General features: G+C 43.1%; 1 protein-coding gene across 2 annotated transcripts in view; it reads right to left on the reverse strand.

The window, feature by feature from the left end:
- Positions 1-16,619, reverse strand: part of TOLLIP (toll interacting protein) — a 48,683-nt gene that overhangs the window by 26,046 nt on the left and 6,018 nt on the right. For both annotated transcript variants that reach the window (XM_065403206.1, XM_065403205.1), the window contains 2 exons: positions 4,454-4,603; positions 2,124-2,306 (listed from right to left, as the gene is read on the reverse strand). In XM_065403206.1, the coding sequence (XP_065259278.1) occupies positions 2,124-2,306; positions 4,454-4,603 (333 nt within the window). The remainder of the gene's footprint in view (positions 1-2,123; positions 2,307-4,453; positions 4,604-16,619) is intronic.

The raw sequence follows: 16,619 nt of genomic DNA on the forward strand, positions 1-16,619 counted from the left end.
TTGAATAACGTGAGGGGAGAGAATTAAGCCTTATTGAATTCTGCAGATGGAAAGCCCTGGAGATGATCAAATGCCCAACAATAATCCTCTGGATTCAGCCCAAGGAGGAAGGACCTAAGCCATTCCACTGCATTTCTGTTTGGCTCTGCAGCTTCTTGAGATCAGGACAGGAGTAATTTGGTCATCAACAATATCAAGTGTCACAGAGATCCAGTAAGTTGAATATAGATGTACTTCCTTGTCTGTGGGCAGGTGATCATCCACAAGAATAAGCATTATTTAAGTACCATGTCAAGTCTTGAACCCTAACAGAGGAATCCAGGATACCAGCAGAACAGAAGGTTTTGTTTCTTGATAGCTTGCTCAAAAAAGGGAAGACAGTGTGTGAGGTCTCTTGTGTAAAGGGATGATTTCTTCATTGCTGGTCAGATTATTTAGGTGGGATGGCAGATTCCTCTCAAAGGAGAGACTGATGGCATCTATTCATTGAGAACCATGTGACTATCTACCATGACCATTCAGGAGTTTGAGTAGTTTAGGGTTCCAAAGTACACTATCCAGCACTTATTGGCCAAAAGATTGGCCACCTTGACATAAGACAATTATACTGAAAGAAAAATCTTGAAAGCTATGAAAACCCATAGATGTGATTTCATACCTGTAAGGTACAAGATTCTAACATGTTACCATTATAGATAGCTTTCTAATGCTACTGTCTCTCCCACACATGCACCAGGAGCAGCAGTGAAAGTTTTAGGCACCAAGGATAGCAAGAGAGGAGCTGGGAGGAAGAGATTCAACGAGTGAAGTGGGAGGCAGCAGCAGAAAGAACCAGGAGGAAACTATAGCTGCAAGGAAAGAATGCCTGATGTGAACCTGGGATTCTGGCTCAATCATGTACGATGAATTTTAGTCACTGGAACCCTGTAGAGGAGCGGACTCACCCCTGCGGCGCCTCCTGCTGGTTGCTTCGGGAATTAGCTCATTCCAGCTCCTGGAGCGCCCTCTGCAGGCCGGTGACCTGCCTGTCCTCTGGCCCCAAGCCCCACCCAGGACCCCAGTGCCCCTGTACCTAGGGTGCTGCCCCCTAGCAGTAACCCCTCACACACTAGGTCTCCCCTCCCAGGGGAACCCCTACCCACTAACCCTACCTCGCCTCAGTACCAGGCCACTGCCAGTCACTATTAAGCCCCCACTCCCTGGGGCAGACTGCAGTGTCAGCCACTCATCACTGGCAAGGGGCGTTTGGACCTGCTGCCTCTGCTTACCCAGGGCTGTCCCTTTGCAACCCCAGTACCTAGCTGGCCTTACTCTAGGCCTGCAGCCTGGAGGGTTCCCAGCCCAGAGCTCCCCAGCTCCTTTAGCCTTCCTCCAGCCCTGCTTCCCTCAGGTACCTCTCAGCTCCAGGCAGCCAGGCCCTTCTCTCTCTAAAGCAGAGAGAGAACTGTCTGGGCTTCTGGCTGTCCTGGCCTTTATAGGACCAGCTAAACCTTAATTGGGGCGTGGCCCCAGCTGAGCCTGACTTCCCACTCAGCCAGGGAGCTGCTTGCCCCAGCCACAGCCCCCTCCCAGGGCTGTTTTTAACCTCCCTGGACCGGAGCGGGGTGACCACTCTGCTACAAACCCCTTAATGGAATCATTTTTTAATTCAAATTTGTCTACAAAGATTATTCTACATTTAACTGATTTACTGTCACCAAAACTCTTACATCTTGGATTCAAGCTGTGATCTGATTTGAAAAGTCTTGCAACATTATCTCCCAAAGAACTGCACGAGCAGCCTATTTTTAGTTTAAAGTGCAGAATATAAGAATGCTCCTACGTACTGCACTGTAGTTTAACATTAGAATATTCAGAAACCACTTGACTTTAAGGCTAACATAACCCTCTCACAACCCCTATGTCATCCCTCCAGAACTCATATAATTACATCAGAATCTCAGCTCTCATTAAAGACAGTGCCTCTACCTGTTGTGGTTGAAAAGAAATATGTTCAAGTGTGAGCCACCCACACAAAAAAACCGACACATTCCAGGTGCTGGTATACATCACTGGGCTACGTCACCTCAGTACAGCTTTGTAAGGTCACGCCCCAACCACCAAAGCAAAAATAAAATTCTAACCTCATCAAATATCTCAAGATAGAAAGAGTCCACACCCGGGGGAACAGTGCACTGAATAACTTTGTTCCAGCGTGGGTTTTTGGCTCCATTGTGTGCTGTAGGAGTTTCATACACAGCATAGCCAAGCCGTACCCGACAGTATGGATCCATGCGGGTCATACCATAGTTCTTTGCCAGTTTTGCCTGGGAAGAAACCAAAAACGAAGAAAGAAGAAGAAAATAAACAAAAAAATTAAGTTTGCCATTTTCTTTATTAATTCTTATGAGTGAAACTATATTAGTTTAGAAGTAGTCTGTCACAATAGAAAGGGGATATTGACCGGGCCCACCTTTGATGTGGGCAGAGACTCAAATAAAAAAAGCAATCCTCAGGGGTAGAGCAAAGCTGAGTTAGGTTAGATATTGGGGGGGGGGGGGGGGGAAGAGGAGGAATCTTTCTAGCTCTGGAATAGGCTTTCCAAGGGAGGTTGTGAAATCCCCATCATAGGAGGTTTTTAGGAACAGGCTGGACAAACACCAGTCACAGATAGTCTATATTTACTTGGTCCTGCCTTAGTGTAGTGGGCTGGACTTGACTTCAAGGTCACTTCCAGCCCTACGTTTCTCTGATGCTATGATTCTAGGATAAATTATACAATTGCCTAAATAAATGTGGTTAGCAAAAAGCACCAAATTTAGTGTAAAGGCTATATTTTATGACTGTCAATTGCAGTTAACACCTGCGACTAACTGAAAACAAAATTAAATGCATTATTTTTTTAACATGTTAATAGTACATCTCTGGGGGGGGGGGGGGGGGGGGGGCATGAGTTGGAGTCCCAGAGCCCTGCATCCACCAGGGCTGAAGGTAGGGGGCATAAAGTGTCCCACCCTTAGGCTTTAGAGCCCAAGCCACAATGTTTACACCGCTCATTGTTACTGAAAGATTATGAGAAAAAGTTTACTGTTAAGTCATTCCCCTTTGGAATTTTTATAATTATAAATGTATATACAAAAATATGGACAGTGTCTGGAATGAAGGCAATGAAAGGCTGACTAGAAGAAGCGAGTCTTGGGACTTACAGTATTCTTACATATTAATAGCATAGTGTCCGACAGTAATTCCTCTTTAGTTCTGGCTCAATGTCAATATGACTCTTTAAATGCTTTTAAAAAAAACCCACAAGTAACAAGGGAACTAATTAGCAAAATATATCACACTACTTCTTAACTGAATGATGTGCACAGAAGATTATTCTCTGTGAAGCAGCAAAATATGTTAAGATTCCAATAATGTCAATGTTTTGTCTGTTGGTAGTCCAAACTTGTACCTCGTGTCTGGCCTCTTTGGCCCTTGCCTTAGCTCACTTCAGTCTGTCCAAAAGGCTGTAGCAAAAATCATGTACCTTGTCTATCAGTTAGAATGTACCCAGACCCTTCTGAAATTCCTTTAACTGCTCCCTTTAACCTTCTGTATCGAATGCAAGGACTCTCCCATCACTTTCAAAGCCATGCACAACTTAGCTCTCATCTACTTCTCCAATATAGTCTTTTATCATAATTTCTTAGCCAGAAGCCAACTGTTATTTCGTAAGTCAAGTTATACCAGGAGCTTGGTTTCCAAATATCCCCACCCCAAAAGAGGAAGCGTTTACTTAACCAACACTAGATGGCAAGATAATTGTTAATGAAGGGAATGCAAAAGTTTAGAAGGCTAAGATGATACAGTAGTTATCAAAACTAAAACTTCTCACTTTGACATTAAAACATTAAAAACCATATAATAAGAATGGGAGAGGTAGTGTACTGATATATATATATATATATATATATAGAATCAGACATGTAGGGCTGGAAGGCATCTCAAAAGGTCATCTAGTTCCGCCCCAACTGCGCTAAAGGAGGACCAATATTATAAGCTGCAGTTGCAGTCATACAGTATCTTATTTTACACCCTGATGAAAAAAAGCTTCTGCCCAAAAGTTATTTTAACAAAAGATGTTATGGAAGCTGCTGCTCCTGATGGTTTAGTAACCCAATGACTGAAGCACATGTCCACTCAATTACTGTACGTGGCCAAAATAGTAAATACTGATGAGAAATTTTAAATAGGAAAACGGCAGTACTGTGCATTACTGTTAATGCTGTGCAATTTAGTATGTAAACACTGCTAGGGACTGTGTGGGCAGGTCATATTTTATAATGAGAGATCAATACACAGAGCCACTTAGCTGGAAACTAAGTTATCCAATTAGTGTAGCAACTTCAATTTCAGCACCAGATCTCATGGGGCCACTGTGGGAAGATGTAGCAGATTAACAAATGTATTAGAAGAGAGCAACAAATCATACCTGTACTACAGTGATGCTGAGTCTGCCTACTGTGCCCATCGGTCCTCCATACTGTAACTGTTGAGCTGCCTGTGCATCCAATTGGATCTGCTGCTGCTGCTGTGTTGGGGTGATACGTAAGAAATCCTGAGGAAGCTCACCAATATACACCTGTAGAACAAACAAATCAGATTCTAATTTATAGCTCATTTCCACTAGTAAAAGGTTCTGCAACAAGAAATGGAGGAAGGAAAACAAAGAAATGGCCACCAAGTCACTTCAGCATGATTTTATTCTAATTTTGGTGGCATGAACAAAGTGGTAAGTTTGCATGAGCTATGCTTATGTAGGGCTGGAAGGGAAGAGAAGAGAAACCTATAATGGCATTATTATGCAGGTCTTTGGACATCAGTGCTGAGTTATGATGGGTGTGTGTAATATTTTTATTTAAATCACATCACACATTTTAAAAGTTTGCTTTTAAATTAAGCCTGAAAGATAGGTGCTATAGTAATACAAATAAACAGTATTCCCTAAGTCAGGACACCATTATACTAGCTGCTGCACAAACTCAGAACAAACAAAAAAAGTGTCTACCCCAATAAGATTACAATCTAAATAAGAGATGAGACAACCAATGGATACAGACAGATGGGGGAAGTACAAGGAAATAAGACAATATTGGTCAGCATGATAAGCAGTGGTGACTGCACATCATCAGCCTATTCATTGCCAAGTTTTTTTGTAGCCGTCTTGGCAAAGGAGATGTTTGAGGTGAGATTTAAAGGTGGATAATGAGGTAGTTTTGTGGATATTTAGTTTGTGGATGAGATTACCCAGAGATAAGATGTAGAGGGAAAAGAGAAGGGGACCAAGAACAAAGCCCTGTGGAATCCCCACAGAAAGCTGGTGGAAGGGGAGATGAGGAGGATCTTTCAAAGGACACACAGTGAAGGAGCAATTAGAGGCAGGAGAAGAACCAGGAGATTGCAGATTCACAGAAGCCAAAAGGGGACAAGATTTCAAGTAGCCCATGGTCAACTGTCAAAGATGGATGACTCATCAATGAGGATGAGAATGGAGCTGGTTCTGTGCTTTAGCTAGGACAGTGTCAGAGACATGCACGGGGCAGAAGTCAGATTGGAGAGGGGTTAGGATGAAACTGGAAGAGATGAACTCCAAACAGTAATCGTACAGTATGTTCATTGACCTTAGAGATGGAAGAGAATGGGCAGAAGTTGAAGGGATCATAGTTGAAAAGACAAGTGATCTCAGCAACAGTAGGTGCAGCAGGCCAGGACTGAAATGTATTGATAAAGCTAGGGGTAAGGAAGACAACCTGAATGTCCATCCACATAGTGCCAGTTTAAGTTAAGAATGGCAGAATGCAAACGTGGTACAGAAAGTACAGAAACTCCTCGCTTAATGTTGTAGTTATGTTCCTGAAAAATGTGACTTTAAGCAAAACGATGTTAAGCGAATCCAATTTCCCCATAAGAATTAATGTAAATGAGGTTAGATTCCAGGGAAATTTTTTTCACCCAGACAAAAGACACACATATATATATATACACACACACACATACTGTGTGTGTGTGTAAGTTTTAAACAAACAATTTAATACTGGTACACAGTGATGATGATTGTGAAGCATAGTTGAGGTGGAGGAGTCAGAAGGTGGGATATTTCCCAGGGAATGGCTTACTGCTAAATGAACCAGCAACTGACTGAGCCCTCAAGGGTTAACTCTCACAACACTCTACAAGGCAGCAGGAAAGGAGGGAGGGCAGACAGACACACACCCTGTGTGTGAGAGAAAAAATGTGCATTTCCACTTTAAGTAGCTGACCCCAGACTTAAGTATACTGCCTTGTTAATTAAATCAGCTTGCTGAGACCTGAGACCTGCAGCTACTGCCTAGAAGCTCCCTCCGTTGGGCATGTGTCCCCCCTGTTCTATGGAAGATGGGGTAAGCGGGGTGCAGGAGCAGGGGGGAGGGGGAAGACACCCTCTTCCCCCCTTTAGCAAGCAGGAGTCTCTGGGAGCAGCTCCAAGGCAGAGGGCAGGAGCAGCACATGGCAGCGGGGGGAGGGACAGCTGCTGCACAGGGAACTTAGGGGAGTGGTGAGCTGATAGGGGGGCTGCTGGTCCACCCTGGTTCCAACCACCCACCAGCTAGCTGCAAGGGGCTACTCTTCCTGCAAGCAGTGGACAAAACAGGCGGCTGCCAAACGACATTAGAAGGGACCATTTCACAACTTTAAACGAGCATGTTCCCTAATTGATCAGCAACTTAACATCGAAACAACATTAACCAGGATGACTTTAAGTGAAGAGTTCCTGTATTTAAAATCTCTTGTAATGACATCTCAATTGCCAGTGTTCGTTGATAAAATGTGATCATGGACAATTTGTTTCAATTAATAAACCTAATACAATCAACACTGTTTTGTGCCAGGCCCAAACTCAAAACTAACTGAAAAACTGCCCTGTGTCTTGTATTGTAGAAGCTTTGAATATTTAGTTTCTGTGAATTTATTCAGATCTTTTAACGCCCAGAAGTGACAGTTACTTCTTGGCTGAATCAGTCCTGAAATATGCAAAGAATAATGGTGTACTTCAAATACTTGTTTAGTCAGCTTCAATTTAAGAGTAGATAATACATTTTAAACATTTATATAATTGCTATTTGACCCTTAACACAACAATATGAAAGTTCACATGCTAGTTCAAGAGTCAGTCTTTCTAATACCAAGAGCCTACATCAAAATGTAGAATTTGTAAAGCACCATGAATGAGGCTAAGTTTTTGTCACAAATATTTTTAGCAAAAATCATGGACAGGTCATAGGCAATAAACAAAAATTCACGGAAGCCCATGACCTGTCCCTGACTTTCATAAAAATCCCTGACAAAAGGGGTAGGCAGGTTCAGCACCCACTGCTGCTGGGGATCCCCGGTCCCTCACTGCTGCGGGTGTGGGAGCTACAGGGTCTCCTCACCCCACCCTGCAGCTGGGCATCTCTGGGGGGTCCCCCCCCTGCGGCGGCTGGGCAGCTCTGAGAGGTCCACCAGCTGCCCAGGCGGCAGGCAGTGGGGACTCCCCACAGCTGTCCAGCCTTGGCAGGCAGGGGGACCCTACAGCTACCCAGGCACAGAGTCCTATGTCCGCCAACCCCCCGCCGTGGTTAGGCAGCTGCAGGGTCCCCCCACCAGGGTTGGGCCTGGCAGCTGCGGGACTGGCTGGGAGCTCTAGCTCCAGGGCAGAAAATGTCATGGAGGTAAATGGAAGTCATGGATTCCGTGACATAATAATAGCCTTAACCATGAACTATAACAGCCCGTGTGCGCGCATGGGGAAGGTACCAACCCTTTAAAAAAAAAAACGGCTAGAGCCTACAGCTGCAGCCTAGGAACAACAGTAACAGGAAGCAGAACAAGGAAGAAAAGCAGTGGGTGGCAGTTGCTCCCGAGGTATCTGGATACAAGTCTAACCTGATTCAGAGACTTAGGTGTGGACTGTCAGTATAGGACTCTATACCTGGGGCCTAATAAAATGATTGTTCTAATGATTCTTGGGCTGAAGCCTTATTAAAAAGATACATAGCATCTGGTTAGTGGGTATCTGCTTCTCCTTGCCCCTGGGCTGTTCAATTGCAATCTATTGCTGCTCCACTTGAGGAAGTTATAGATGGGGCACACCTGTAGTGTCATGCCAGGCCAAAAGGGGTTGCTGAGGTCATGACCACACCTTTACGTAGCCCTATTATCTTTTAAAAATAAAAACATTTATATATAATCAGCGATCCCTCGATTTGAGGATAATCTCTATTACGGATTTACATATGGGTCCTGAGATGACTCAGGAGTCCAATCCTGGAACCACATCAGTTTTCTTGAGATACTACAAAGATGCAATGAAAGCGTGTTTCCTCTGACCCATGGTCAGAGATCTCATGGTGGTGAGCTGAGAGTAGAGGACTTGTTTTTGGAGGCAAGAGTCTGGCATCCGCACACAATGTCCAACCCAACAGAGTTGGTGCATGAGAATCATTGTTTCAATGCCGGTGACATTGTCTTCAGGGAGGATGCTGGAATTAGTGCAGCGATCTTCCCCACTGATGCGAAGGATATTACAGAGGTATCGTTGGTGGTACCTCTCCAGACTCTTGAGGTGCTGTCGATAGGTCACCCAAGTGTGATATATACATATATAAAGGAGTGTAGGACAACAGGGTTCAGAAGGAAGAGTTACATTTTGACCTATCTGTGCCACGACCATTGTTTTTAAAGATGATTTGCAAAGAAATTACTTCACCACTGCATTCAATGACCCTGTACAGTCTAAGGAGGCATTTCACTATTAAGTTTGTCAAATGCCCCTAAGGGTACATCTAAGCTGCAATCTACAGCTCAAGTAGGCATACCCACACTAGCCTTAATCTAACTAGTACACTAAGAATAGCATGGAGACAAAGCATTGTAGACTCTGCATGGGCTGGCAATTGAGTATCCACCCATGTTCCCCAGGCAGGCTTGTGAAACCAATGCTGAAGCTTGTGATGCTTACAGTGTAGACATACCCTTAGTGGTCTCTAAGTGATGAGAAGAGCTTCCTACCTGCTCTGTACCTGGAAGCTATTATTTTGGACCCTGCAATGGAAGCAATAGTCCAAATGCTTTCCTGAAGAGTTAGAGCCCCTATGTTTCTAAGAGTGGGTCCCAAGAAAAGGTGACAAACTATTGTCCCTGGAATTCTCTCTCCAGTGCCAAACACACACATATTTTAGCTGGCTGAAAACAAACAAATGCAGTGAAAACCCTCCTAAAAGGGTGAAACAGAAAATCTGAAGTCAAAATCATTGTTCAAAAAAGAACACAATCAGCCTTCTAAAAAAACACAAGCTCACATCAACTCAACTCTTTCCAGCTGAAAGGTGAGTTGCAAGGGAAAAAAAAAACACCCACCCACAAAAACAATCAACTCATAGCTCAGACAGGATTATCACCTCCTGGTATTGAGAAAACTTAATTCAATCCCACTACAAACAAAATAGCAAGTTTACAGTCTCCAAGAAAGATGTTTGTTGGTGTGGAATGAAACTTTCCACACTGTCCAGACCTTCCATTCCTAGCAGTCCCCCTGTGACGCATGACCAGAAAGGGTTAAGCATCCCACAGGATAAATGACTCAAATTCAACCCTTCAAGACATGGGGGAGAAAATGTTTGTGTATTTACATATATATTAGTAGAGGTCAACAATGTAATCAAACAGTCCCTGTCTATGCTGTATTCTGTTAATTCAGAGATCAAAAGGACATCTTAACATTTAAATGAACTGTAAACAGTATATCACTGTATTCATCTCTTTGAAATGTATAGCAAACCATCTGAGAATGGTGGAAAAACAGGCAATTGCCTTATGTTAATCTGTGTGGATCATCACCAGGGATGCTTAGAAAATGGGTCCACTTCAAGGTCCCCATGAGTGCCTTTTGTTCACCTAAGGATTCTGAGCTGTCAAAGAAGGCCTGAAACTGTATAAAAATGGCTTGGGTCCTGATCCTATCATCTCAGATCTGCTTGAGGCTTCATGCAGGGGAAGCCTAAGCCATAAGAACTGAGATCCCAGTCTTGACTGGACCACCCTCTATATAAACATTGGACTATAAACTATGAACTATTTCTGAAAGAACTCTTTGCATCTACAAAGCTGACCATCTCTGTTACAAAACTGAACCTCAAGAATTGTGCTCAAGTATGTATACTGAGCTTTTAACCAATTCTCTTTCTTTTTTTAATAAATTTTAGTTGAATAAGAATTGGCTGTAAGCGTGTATTTGGTTAAGATATGGAATATTCATTAACCTGGGAGATAACGTGTCCAATCCTCTGGGATTGGCAGAACCTTTTTTATATGATGAATAAGATTTTTAGTAATCCTCCTTCTATTTGACTTAGATGTCTAGGTGGAGACCTGAGGCTGGGTTACTTTAAGGGAACTGGTTAGAGAGTGGTAGCCGTGTTAGTCTGTATCAGCAAAAACAACAAGGAGTGTTAGTCTCTAAGGTGCCACAAGGACTCCTCATCGTTATTTTTAAGGGAACTGTGTTGTTGGCTTCTGGGTAACCAGTAAGGTATTATAAGAAGCTCTTTTGTGCTGGTTTGGTAAATCTAAGTATTGGAATATCCACCAGCTTTGGGGATTGTCTGCCCCATTCTTTGAAGTTCACCCTAATTGAGTGACCTCAGTTGGCTCCCCTGGGACACTGGTCACACCCCCACCAGCCAATTTCCTTCTCCATAAGTATGTTCCAGAACCTCCAAAAAACTCCAGCTATACTAGACTTGGAGGGTTCAAGCCCATGTTAAGCTGGGACTAGGATCTAAGCCCTATTGCTTTCCTGTGTGCACTCAGATTCCAGAAGTCCTCTGGATGTATCCCAGAGTTCCTTACAGCAATTTCCTTAGCCCTCTCTATGCTGACAATCTGTGTTGCAGTCTATTGCACTCTGCTGCTAACGGAAGCCACACCTCCCTTTGCAAACAGGAGCTGCTCAGATCACTGTTAACCCATTGTCTGCTGAACACTGGTCTGCAAACACAGTATCAGAGAGCGCAGAGCTCCCGGCTCAGTATAGCTGCTCCCACACCCTGTAGGGCAGCCACTTGGTCACTCTCTGCTCTCTGGTGCCCCCTGCCCTTCCTGGGGCTGCGTGCACTGTCAGGACAGTGAGTGGGAGCCAACCCAAATAACTTCCCATCGCTTCCTGCAGCTCCAGCTCCTCATTGCTGCTGTGTAGAGTTTGCCCAGAACAGGGAGCAAAGCTGACTGGCAGGAGGAAGTTCTTGGCTGCCAGGATGTTGGGGGTCATCCCTCTCCCAGCCACGCTGAGCTGGGAGTTCTGCCACTCCCCTTCCCTGCAGGGCAACCGCTTGGTCCCACTCCGCTCTCTGTTCCTTGTTCCCGGGCCCCCTCTACCCTCCCTGGGGCTAGGGTTACCACCTTTGAAATGCAAAAAGGCACCCCCCTGCCACAAGACAAGCCCCCCACAACCCCAAGGCAACTCCACAACCTCCCCCCCCAACAGCCACTTATAGTATCTAAAGAGATAACACATATAGATAAGATTGATAACATCCCACTCGCCTCACTCTTGCCCGACTCAAACCCCCTCTCTCACACATGCGCAGTGCACTTGACTCTTGGTGGGCATACAGCTGCTGTATTTTCAATAATTTTGATCTGTTATCTCTTAAACTGCAGAAGTGGGAACACTGCAGCATCTTTGGCTGGATACAGAAACTTTTAACATTAGATATCCCAGTGGATTCTGATAATAATGCAAATCTTTAGACCCACATAAAAAAAAAAAAACAGCAGATTAAATTATTTTTCTGGCAACTGGTGAATTCATATAAAAAACGGGTAGGCCAGGCAAATACCGGCTAGGTGGTAACCCTAACTCGGGGCTACATGCACTGTGAGGACAGTGAGTGGGAGTCAGTCCCAAAACTTCCCCCCAGCCTTCTGGGGATTCCTTATCCCTGCACCTGCTGCATTGGCGAAGGGATCTCTGGGGCTGCCAGGGGATGCACTTGACTGCTTTGCAGCCAGCAACAGCCAGACTGGGTCTGGGTATTTCCTCCAAAACCCACAATTTATGTCAATCTTCAAATTGAACAGAAAAAAAAAATAAAAAAAAACAACCAAAACAAAAACACCTTCATTGATCATTTTAAAAATTAAAAATGGCAAAGTTTCATTTTAATAATTTGATGGCGCTGGAGACGAACGTCCTAATTATCTCCAGAACAGGTGCACATGAATATTTTCCTGCCGATGTGACTCAGCCTGGAGATGGAGAACCCATTTCTCAGATTGAATGATAGTTCGGTATAAAGCCTTCTCAAATTGTAGTCATTCTACTGAAACAGCCACCAAAAGAGCTAATTATGCCACTTATGAACTCGTGTGCTCCTTATGGGCACCCGAGTTCCATCAATGGCACTGTCATAGTTAGGAAACCGGGTGGGCCGGAGAGTTTTCCCACAGTGCAACACTGTCATAGGGCTAGTTTAGACACTGAGGAGTTGGTGGCGCTTGGAACTCTGGGATAGAATTACTTGGACTCAGGTCTGTGCACTGCAGTGTAGATGTCAGAACCCTAGGTTTGAGCACGGGTCAGAAAATCCTTAACCTAGGCTTCAAATGCAATGTAGATGCTCACGCCCAGGGTTCCCTGGCATGGGTCAGCTGACTCGAGTCCCACTAACCTTTGGCTTAGGGTATGTCTACACAGCAATGTAATAGGGAACTGAATCCATACCACTCTGCCCTACGCCCTCTTGACTCTTCCCTACAATACTACCACTAGCGCCAAATGGCTTGCCAGTTATCTTTCCTGGTCAGCAAGCCCTAACAAGGGCTCCAACTGGCCCTACTGAAATATATAGGGCTGTGATAGTAAAGCTACTAGTACAGAATATGATTACAGTTCCTTTAAGAAAGAGATTTGCCTTACCCTATGTATAAGTCTACTTTTATTGGCATTAGCCTGATTTTAGAAAGCAAGACGTACACTGCAGGTAAGTATCAGAGGGGTAGACGTGTTACTCTGGATCTGTAAAAAGCGACCAAGAGTCCTGTGGCACCTTATAGACTAACAGACGTATTGGAGCATAAGCTTTCGTGGGTGAATACTCACTTGGTCAGATGTATTCACCCACAAAAGCTTATGCTCCAATACGTCTGTTAGTCTATAAGGTGCCACAGGACTCTGTCACTGCAGGTAAGTGAGCAATAATCCATCATATTTACTATTCAGACATGGAACAAACAAATATTCTTAATGCTTGAACACCAATGTAAAATCTGTTCTCATTACTCACCTCTCAGTCCAGCTTTCAATATAAAACATAAGAACGGCCATACTGGGTCAGACCAAATGTCCATCTAGCCCAGTATCCCGTCTTCCAACAATGGCCAATGCCAGATGCCCCAAAGGGAATGAACAGGTAATCATCAAGTGATCCATCCCCTGTCACCCATTCCCAGCTTCTGGCAAACAGAGCCTAGGGACACCATCCCTGTCCATCCTGGCTAATAGCCATTGATGGACCTATCCTCCATTAACTTATTTAGTTCTTTTTTGAATCCTGTTATAGTCTTGGCCTTCACAACATCCTCTGGCAAGGAGTTCCACAGGTTGACTATGTGTTGTGTGAAAAAATTCTTCCTTTTGTTTGTTTTAAATCTGCTGCCTATTAATTTCATTTGGTGACTTCTATTTCTTGTGTTATGAACTAGACTAGAGACCACCACCTTTGAAAATACCCAGCTGTACAGTCCAAAAAATTTCTCCCATCACTATGCAATAGGGAACGATGGAATTTATGATAAATCATTAGATCAAGCTAGCTCTTTGGTTTTAAAGTGGGGTTAATATAAACAGATTCCATTAAAAAGGAGTCAATGCTAGAGGGCATGAACTAAAAAAACTTTCACCACAACTCAGATTAGTCTCTACGTAACATGACAGTTGCCCTCAGTGCCAGCTCATCAAGCCAGAATTTTTTTTTTAAGTTTTCCTAGCAACCAGAACAAGCTACCAAAGAAACTGAAAACCTATAACCTTAAAATATTCCAGCTAATGTAGAAAAACTGCACTAAGTGCTGGGTTGCACCTGTTCTCAATTTGCAGTAAGGACTGTTTTAGGCCAGATCAGGATCAGGAACTTTTGCCTCTACAGAAAAATCAGGAGTGTGTGTGATTTTTTGTAACATTTCTTTGCTGGCAAAAGCCATAGTGTAGACTCAGTATAAGAGTGCTTTTGTCAGTATAGCTTGTTTGGCTACCAAAAAAAGGATAACCTATACCAGCAAAAGCACCTATCTGCTAGTATATACTGCATATTCACTAGGAGGGTTTTGCTAGAATAGTATATTGGACTGATAAATGTTTTGCCAGTATACATATAACTATAGAATGAGGCCTCAGTACCTGTTTGTACAGTACTTGGCATAGTAAATTCCCCAATCCTGAGCAATGGCTCTGGGTGCTACAGTGATACAAACAAGTAATAATGGAGAGCAGGTGGTACAGTCATTTGAAAGGACTAATATGAATTCCTAGACTAAAAGCTATATTAAAATAGATTTATAGTTGAGAGTAAGTGTCAGTAAAATAATATAGTATAGAAATATTGAAATTATCCCCAAGCCAGACATTATAAACCTAGGGAACTCAGAGTTCAGATTTGTTTCAAGTTTTACCTTAACATGTTACGGTAGGGAAATGCAGAGTTAGCACATCAAACATCCTTAAGTGTGCCTTGTAGTAACACCATGCTATAACATGATTAGACTTAAATCATTTTAGTGTCTGAGGTCCCAAATTAGATTAAACTGATTAAATAACACTTTAGATTTTCTTGCCATCTCCCCCACCCGTCAACAGTGTTACTACAAGGCACAATTAAGGTTTCTCATGTGCTTTAGAAGAGTAGTGTAGGTAGGCTTGAAAATACCTAGAAATTTACTGTATCCTTCTCCTCTCCTACCCCATGCAAATCCAGAACCAAGACCAGGCCCTGAAAACAAAGACCTTTGCTGCTGCCCTTCTAGTCTGGACAGGAAATTCTCACTGCCCTCTTGGATCAGCTGTTCCTGCTATATGCTGGGAAGCCCTAGCCAGAAGTGGGCTTCCCCTGTCCCCACTGTGTGGAGAGGCTGGGAAACCTGAAGCCTCTCTCCCCACTTCTGGCTCCTGGAACACAAGAGGGGGAAACGTGACAAGTATCCCTGTAAACCCTCACCTGTGAAGTTATCAAAACAGCAGACCCCATAATAATCTCCATTTTTAAGTCTTACTCCTTCCATTTGTAAAAAGAGCAAGATGCTTTGGATTTCATCTTTTAAACTATAGTGTTTAAGAGATGCTGTAACATCCAGCACACTCCATGTTTCACCAGCAAGCTGCTGACCACAAAATCCTCTCTGTTGTCCGCTTGGCACTGACTTGCGCATTGTCTGTATCCATCCCAATTTGTTGGGGTTTATACAAAGCTGGTCTTTGAGCCAACAATCATCTACAGAGTGTGTTTGTTTCCCACAATGAAAATACACAGTTGGAGTGTTGTCCATGTTGTGCTTTGAAACCAGTTCCCAAACAGGATGCACAATATGGAGTACAAGCCAGAGAACAGTGACAGAAGTTGAGAGGAACTGAAAAAGCTTTCAAATTGTAAACACCTACAGTTTTCGTTTCTAGATTGAAAAATACTGAGCAAAGAAAATTCATATGTAGAGAGATTCATTTAAGAAGTAGTACGCCTTACCAACTTTAGTTTATTTTTATAAAATTGAGCTGATCAGTAGAGGGAATTTGTCTGTTTGAAAAATGGTATTAGTAAAAAACAGTCATTAATTGATTTGGATTTTCTTGCACTTCAAAAGCTATTTTAATGAATCAACCAAATTCCTGAATATTTATATTCTAATAACTAAACATACCTTCATATTTCAATTGGCTATGATTTTTTTCATTAAGAATATGTAGTATTGCTGGCTGAAAAATTTATGGCATACTTCCATTTCAGAGCTGGCTACAGACAAAGAATGGTAGGTGAAGCAACTATGTATTGAAAGGTCAATTCTGAAACTTGGATACCTTAAATGCCCATTTGGGTGTCCTTTTAAGTAGCAAAATCGGGGATTTTGGCACTCAACCTTGAAAATTGGGTCCAAAACCTGCAATGTACTTTGGGAGTTTCTTATTTGAGGCCTATGCTACATAAATGAAAAGAATCGTTATACCTTTGAAATGTTGCCACAGTTGGAAAACACAGCCTTCTAATTATTCATGTAAGAACCTTGCCCCCGGGGCTCAACAAGCCCACTCAAAACTGTGTGCATTCAGCAATCTGCTTAGACCCATTTCACCTAATTCAATAAACTGTTTATTCATCATGCAGGATCCTTCTTTTAAAGGACAGATATTCTAACCATAGTTATTTCAACACTATGGTTGAGATTTTTAAACACAGTTTAGAGAAAGGAAGATTTACTTATTAGTAACTAGAGTTCAGAATATATTGGCCTCTGTAGAGACCCATTGACCTCCCACTTCTCTTTTCCATCAAAGTCTTTAAAAATAGACTTCAAAAAGCTTCTGGTAAGTGTGA

This window comes from Emys orbicularis, chromosome 4, assembly GCF_028017835.1.
Source record: "Emys orbicularis isolate rEmyOrb1 chromosome 4, rEmyOrb1.hap1, whole genome shotgun sequence".
In the NCBI taxonomy this organism is placed as follows: Eukaryota; Metazoa; Chordata; order Testudines; family Emydidae; genus Emys; species Emys orbicularis.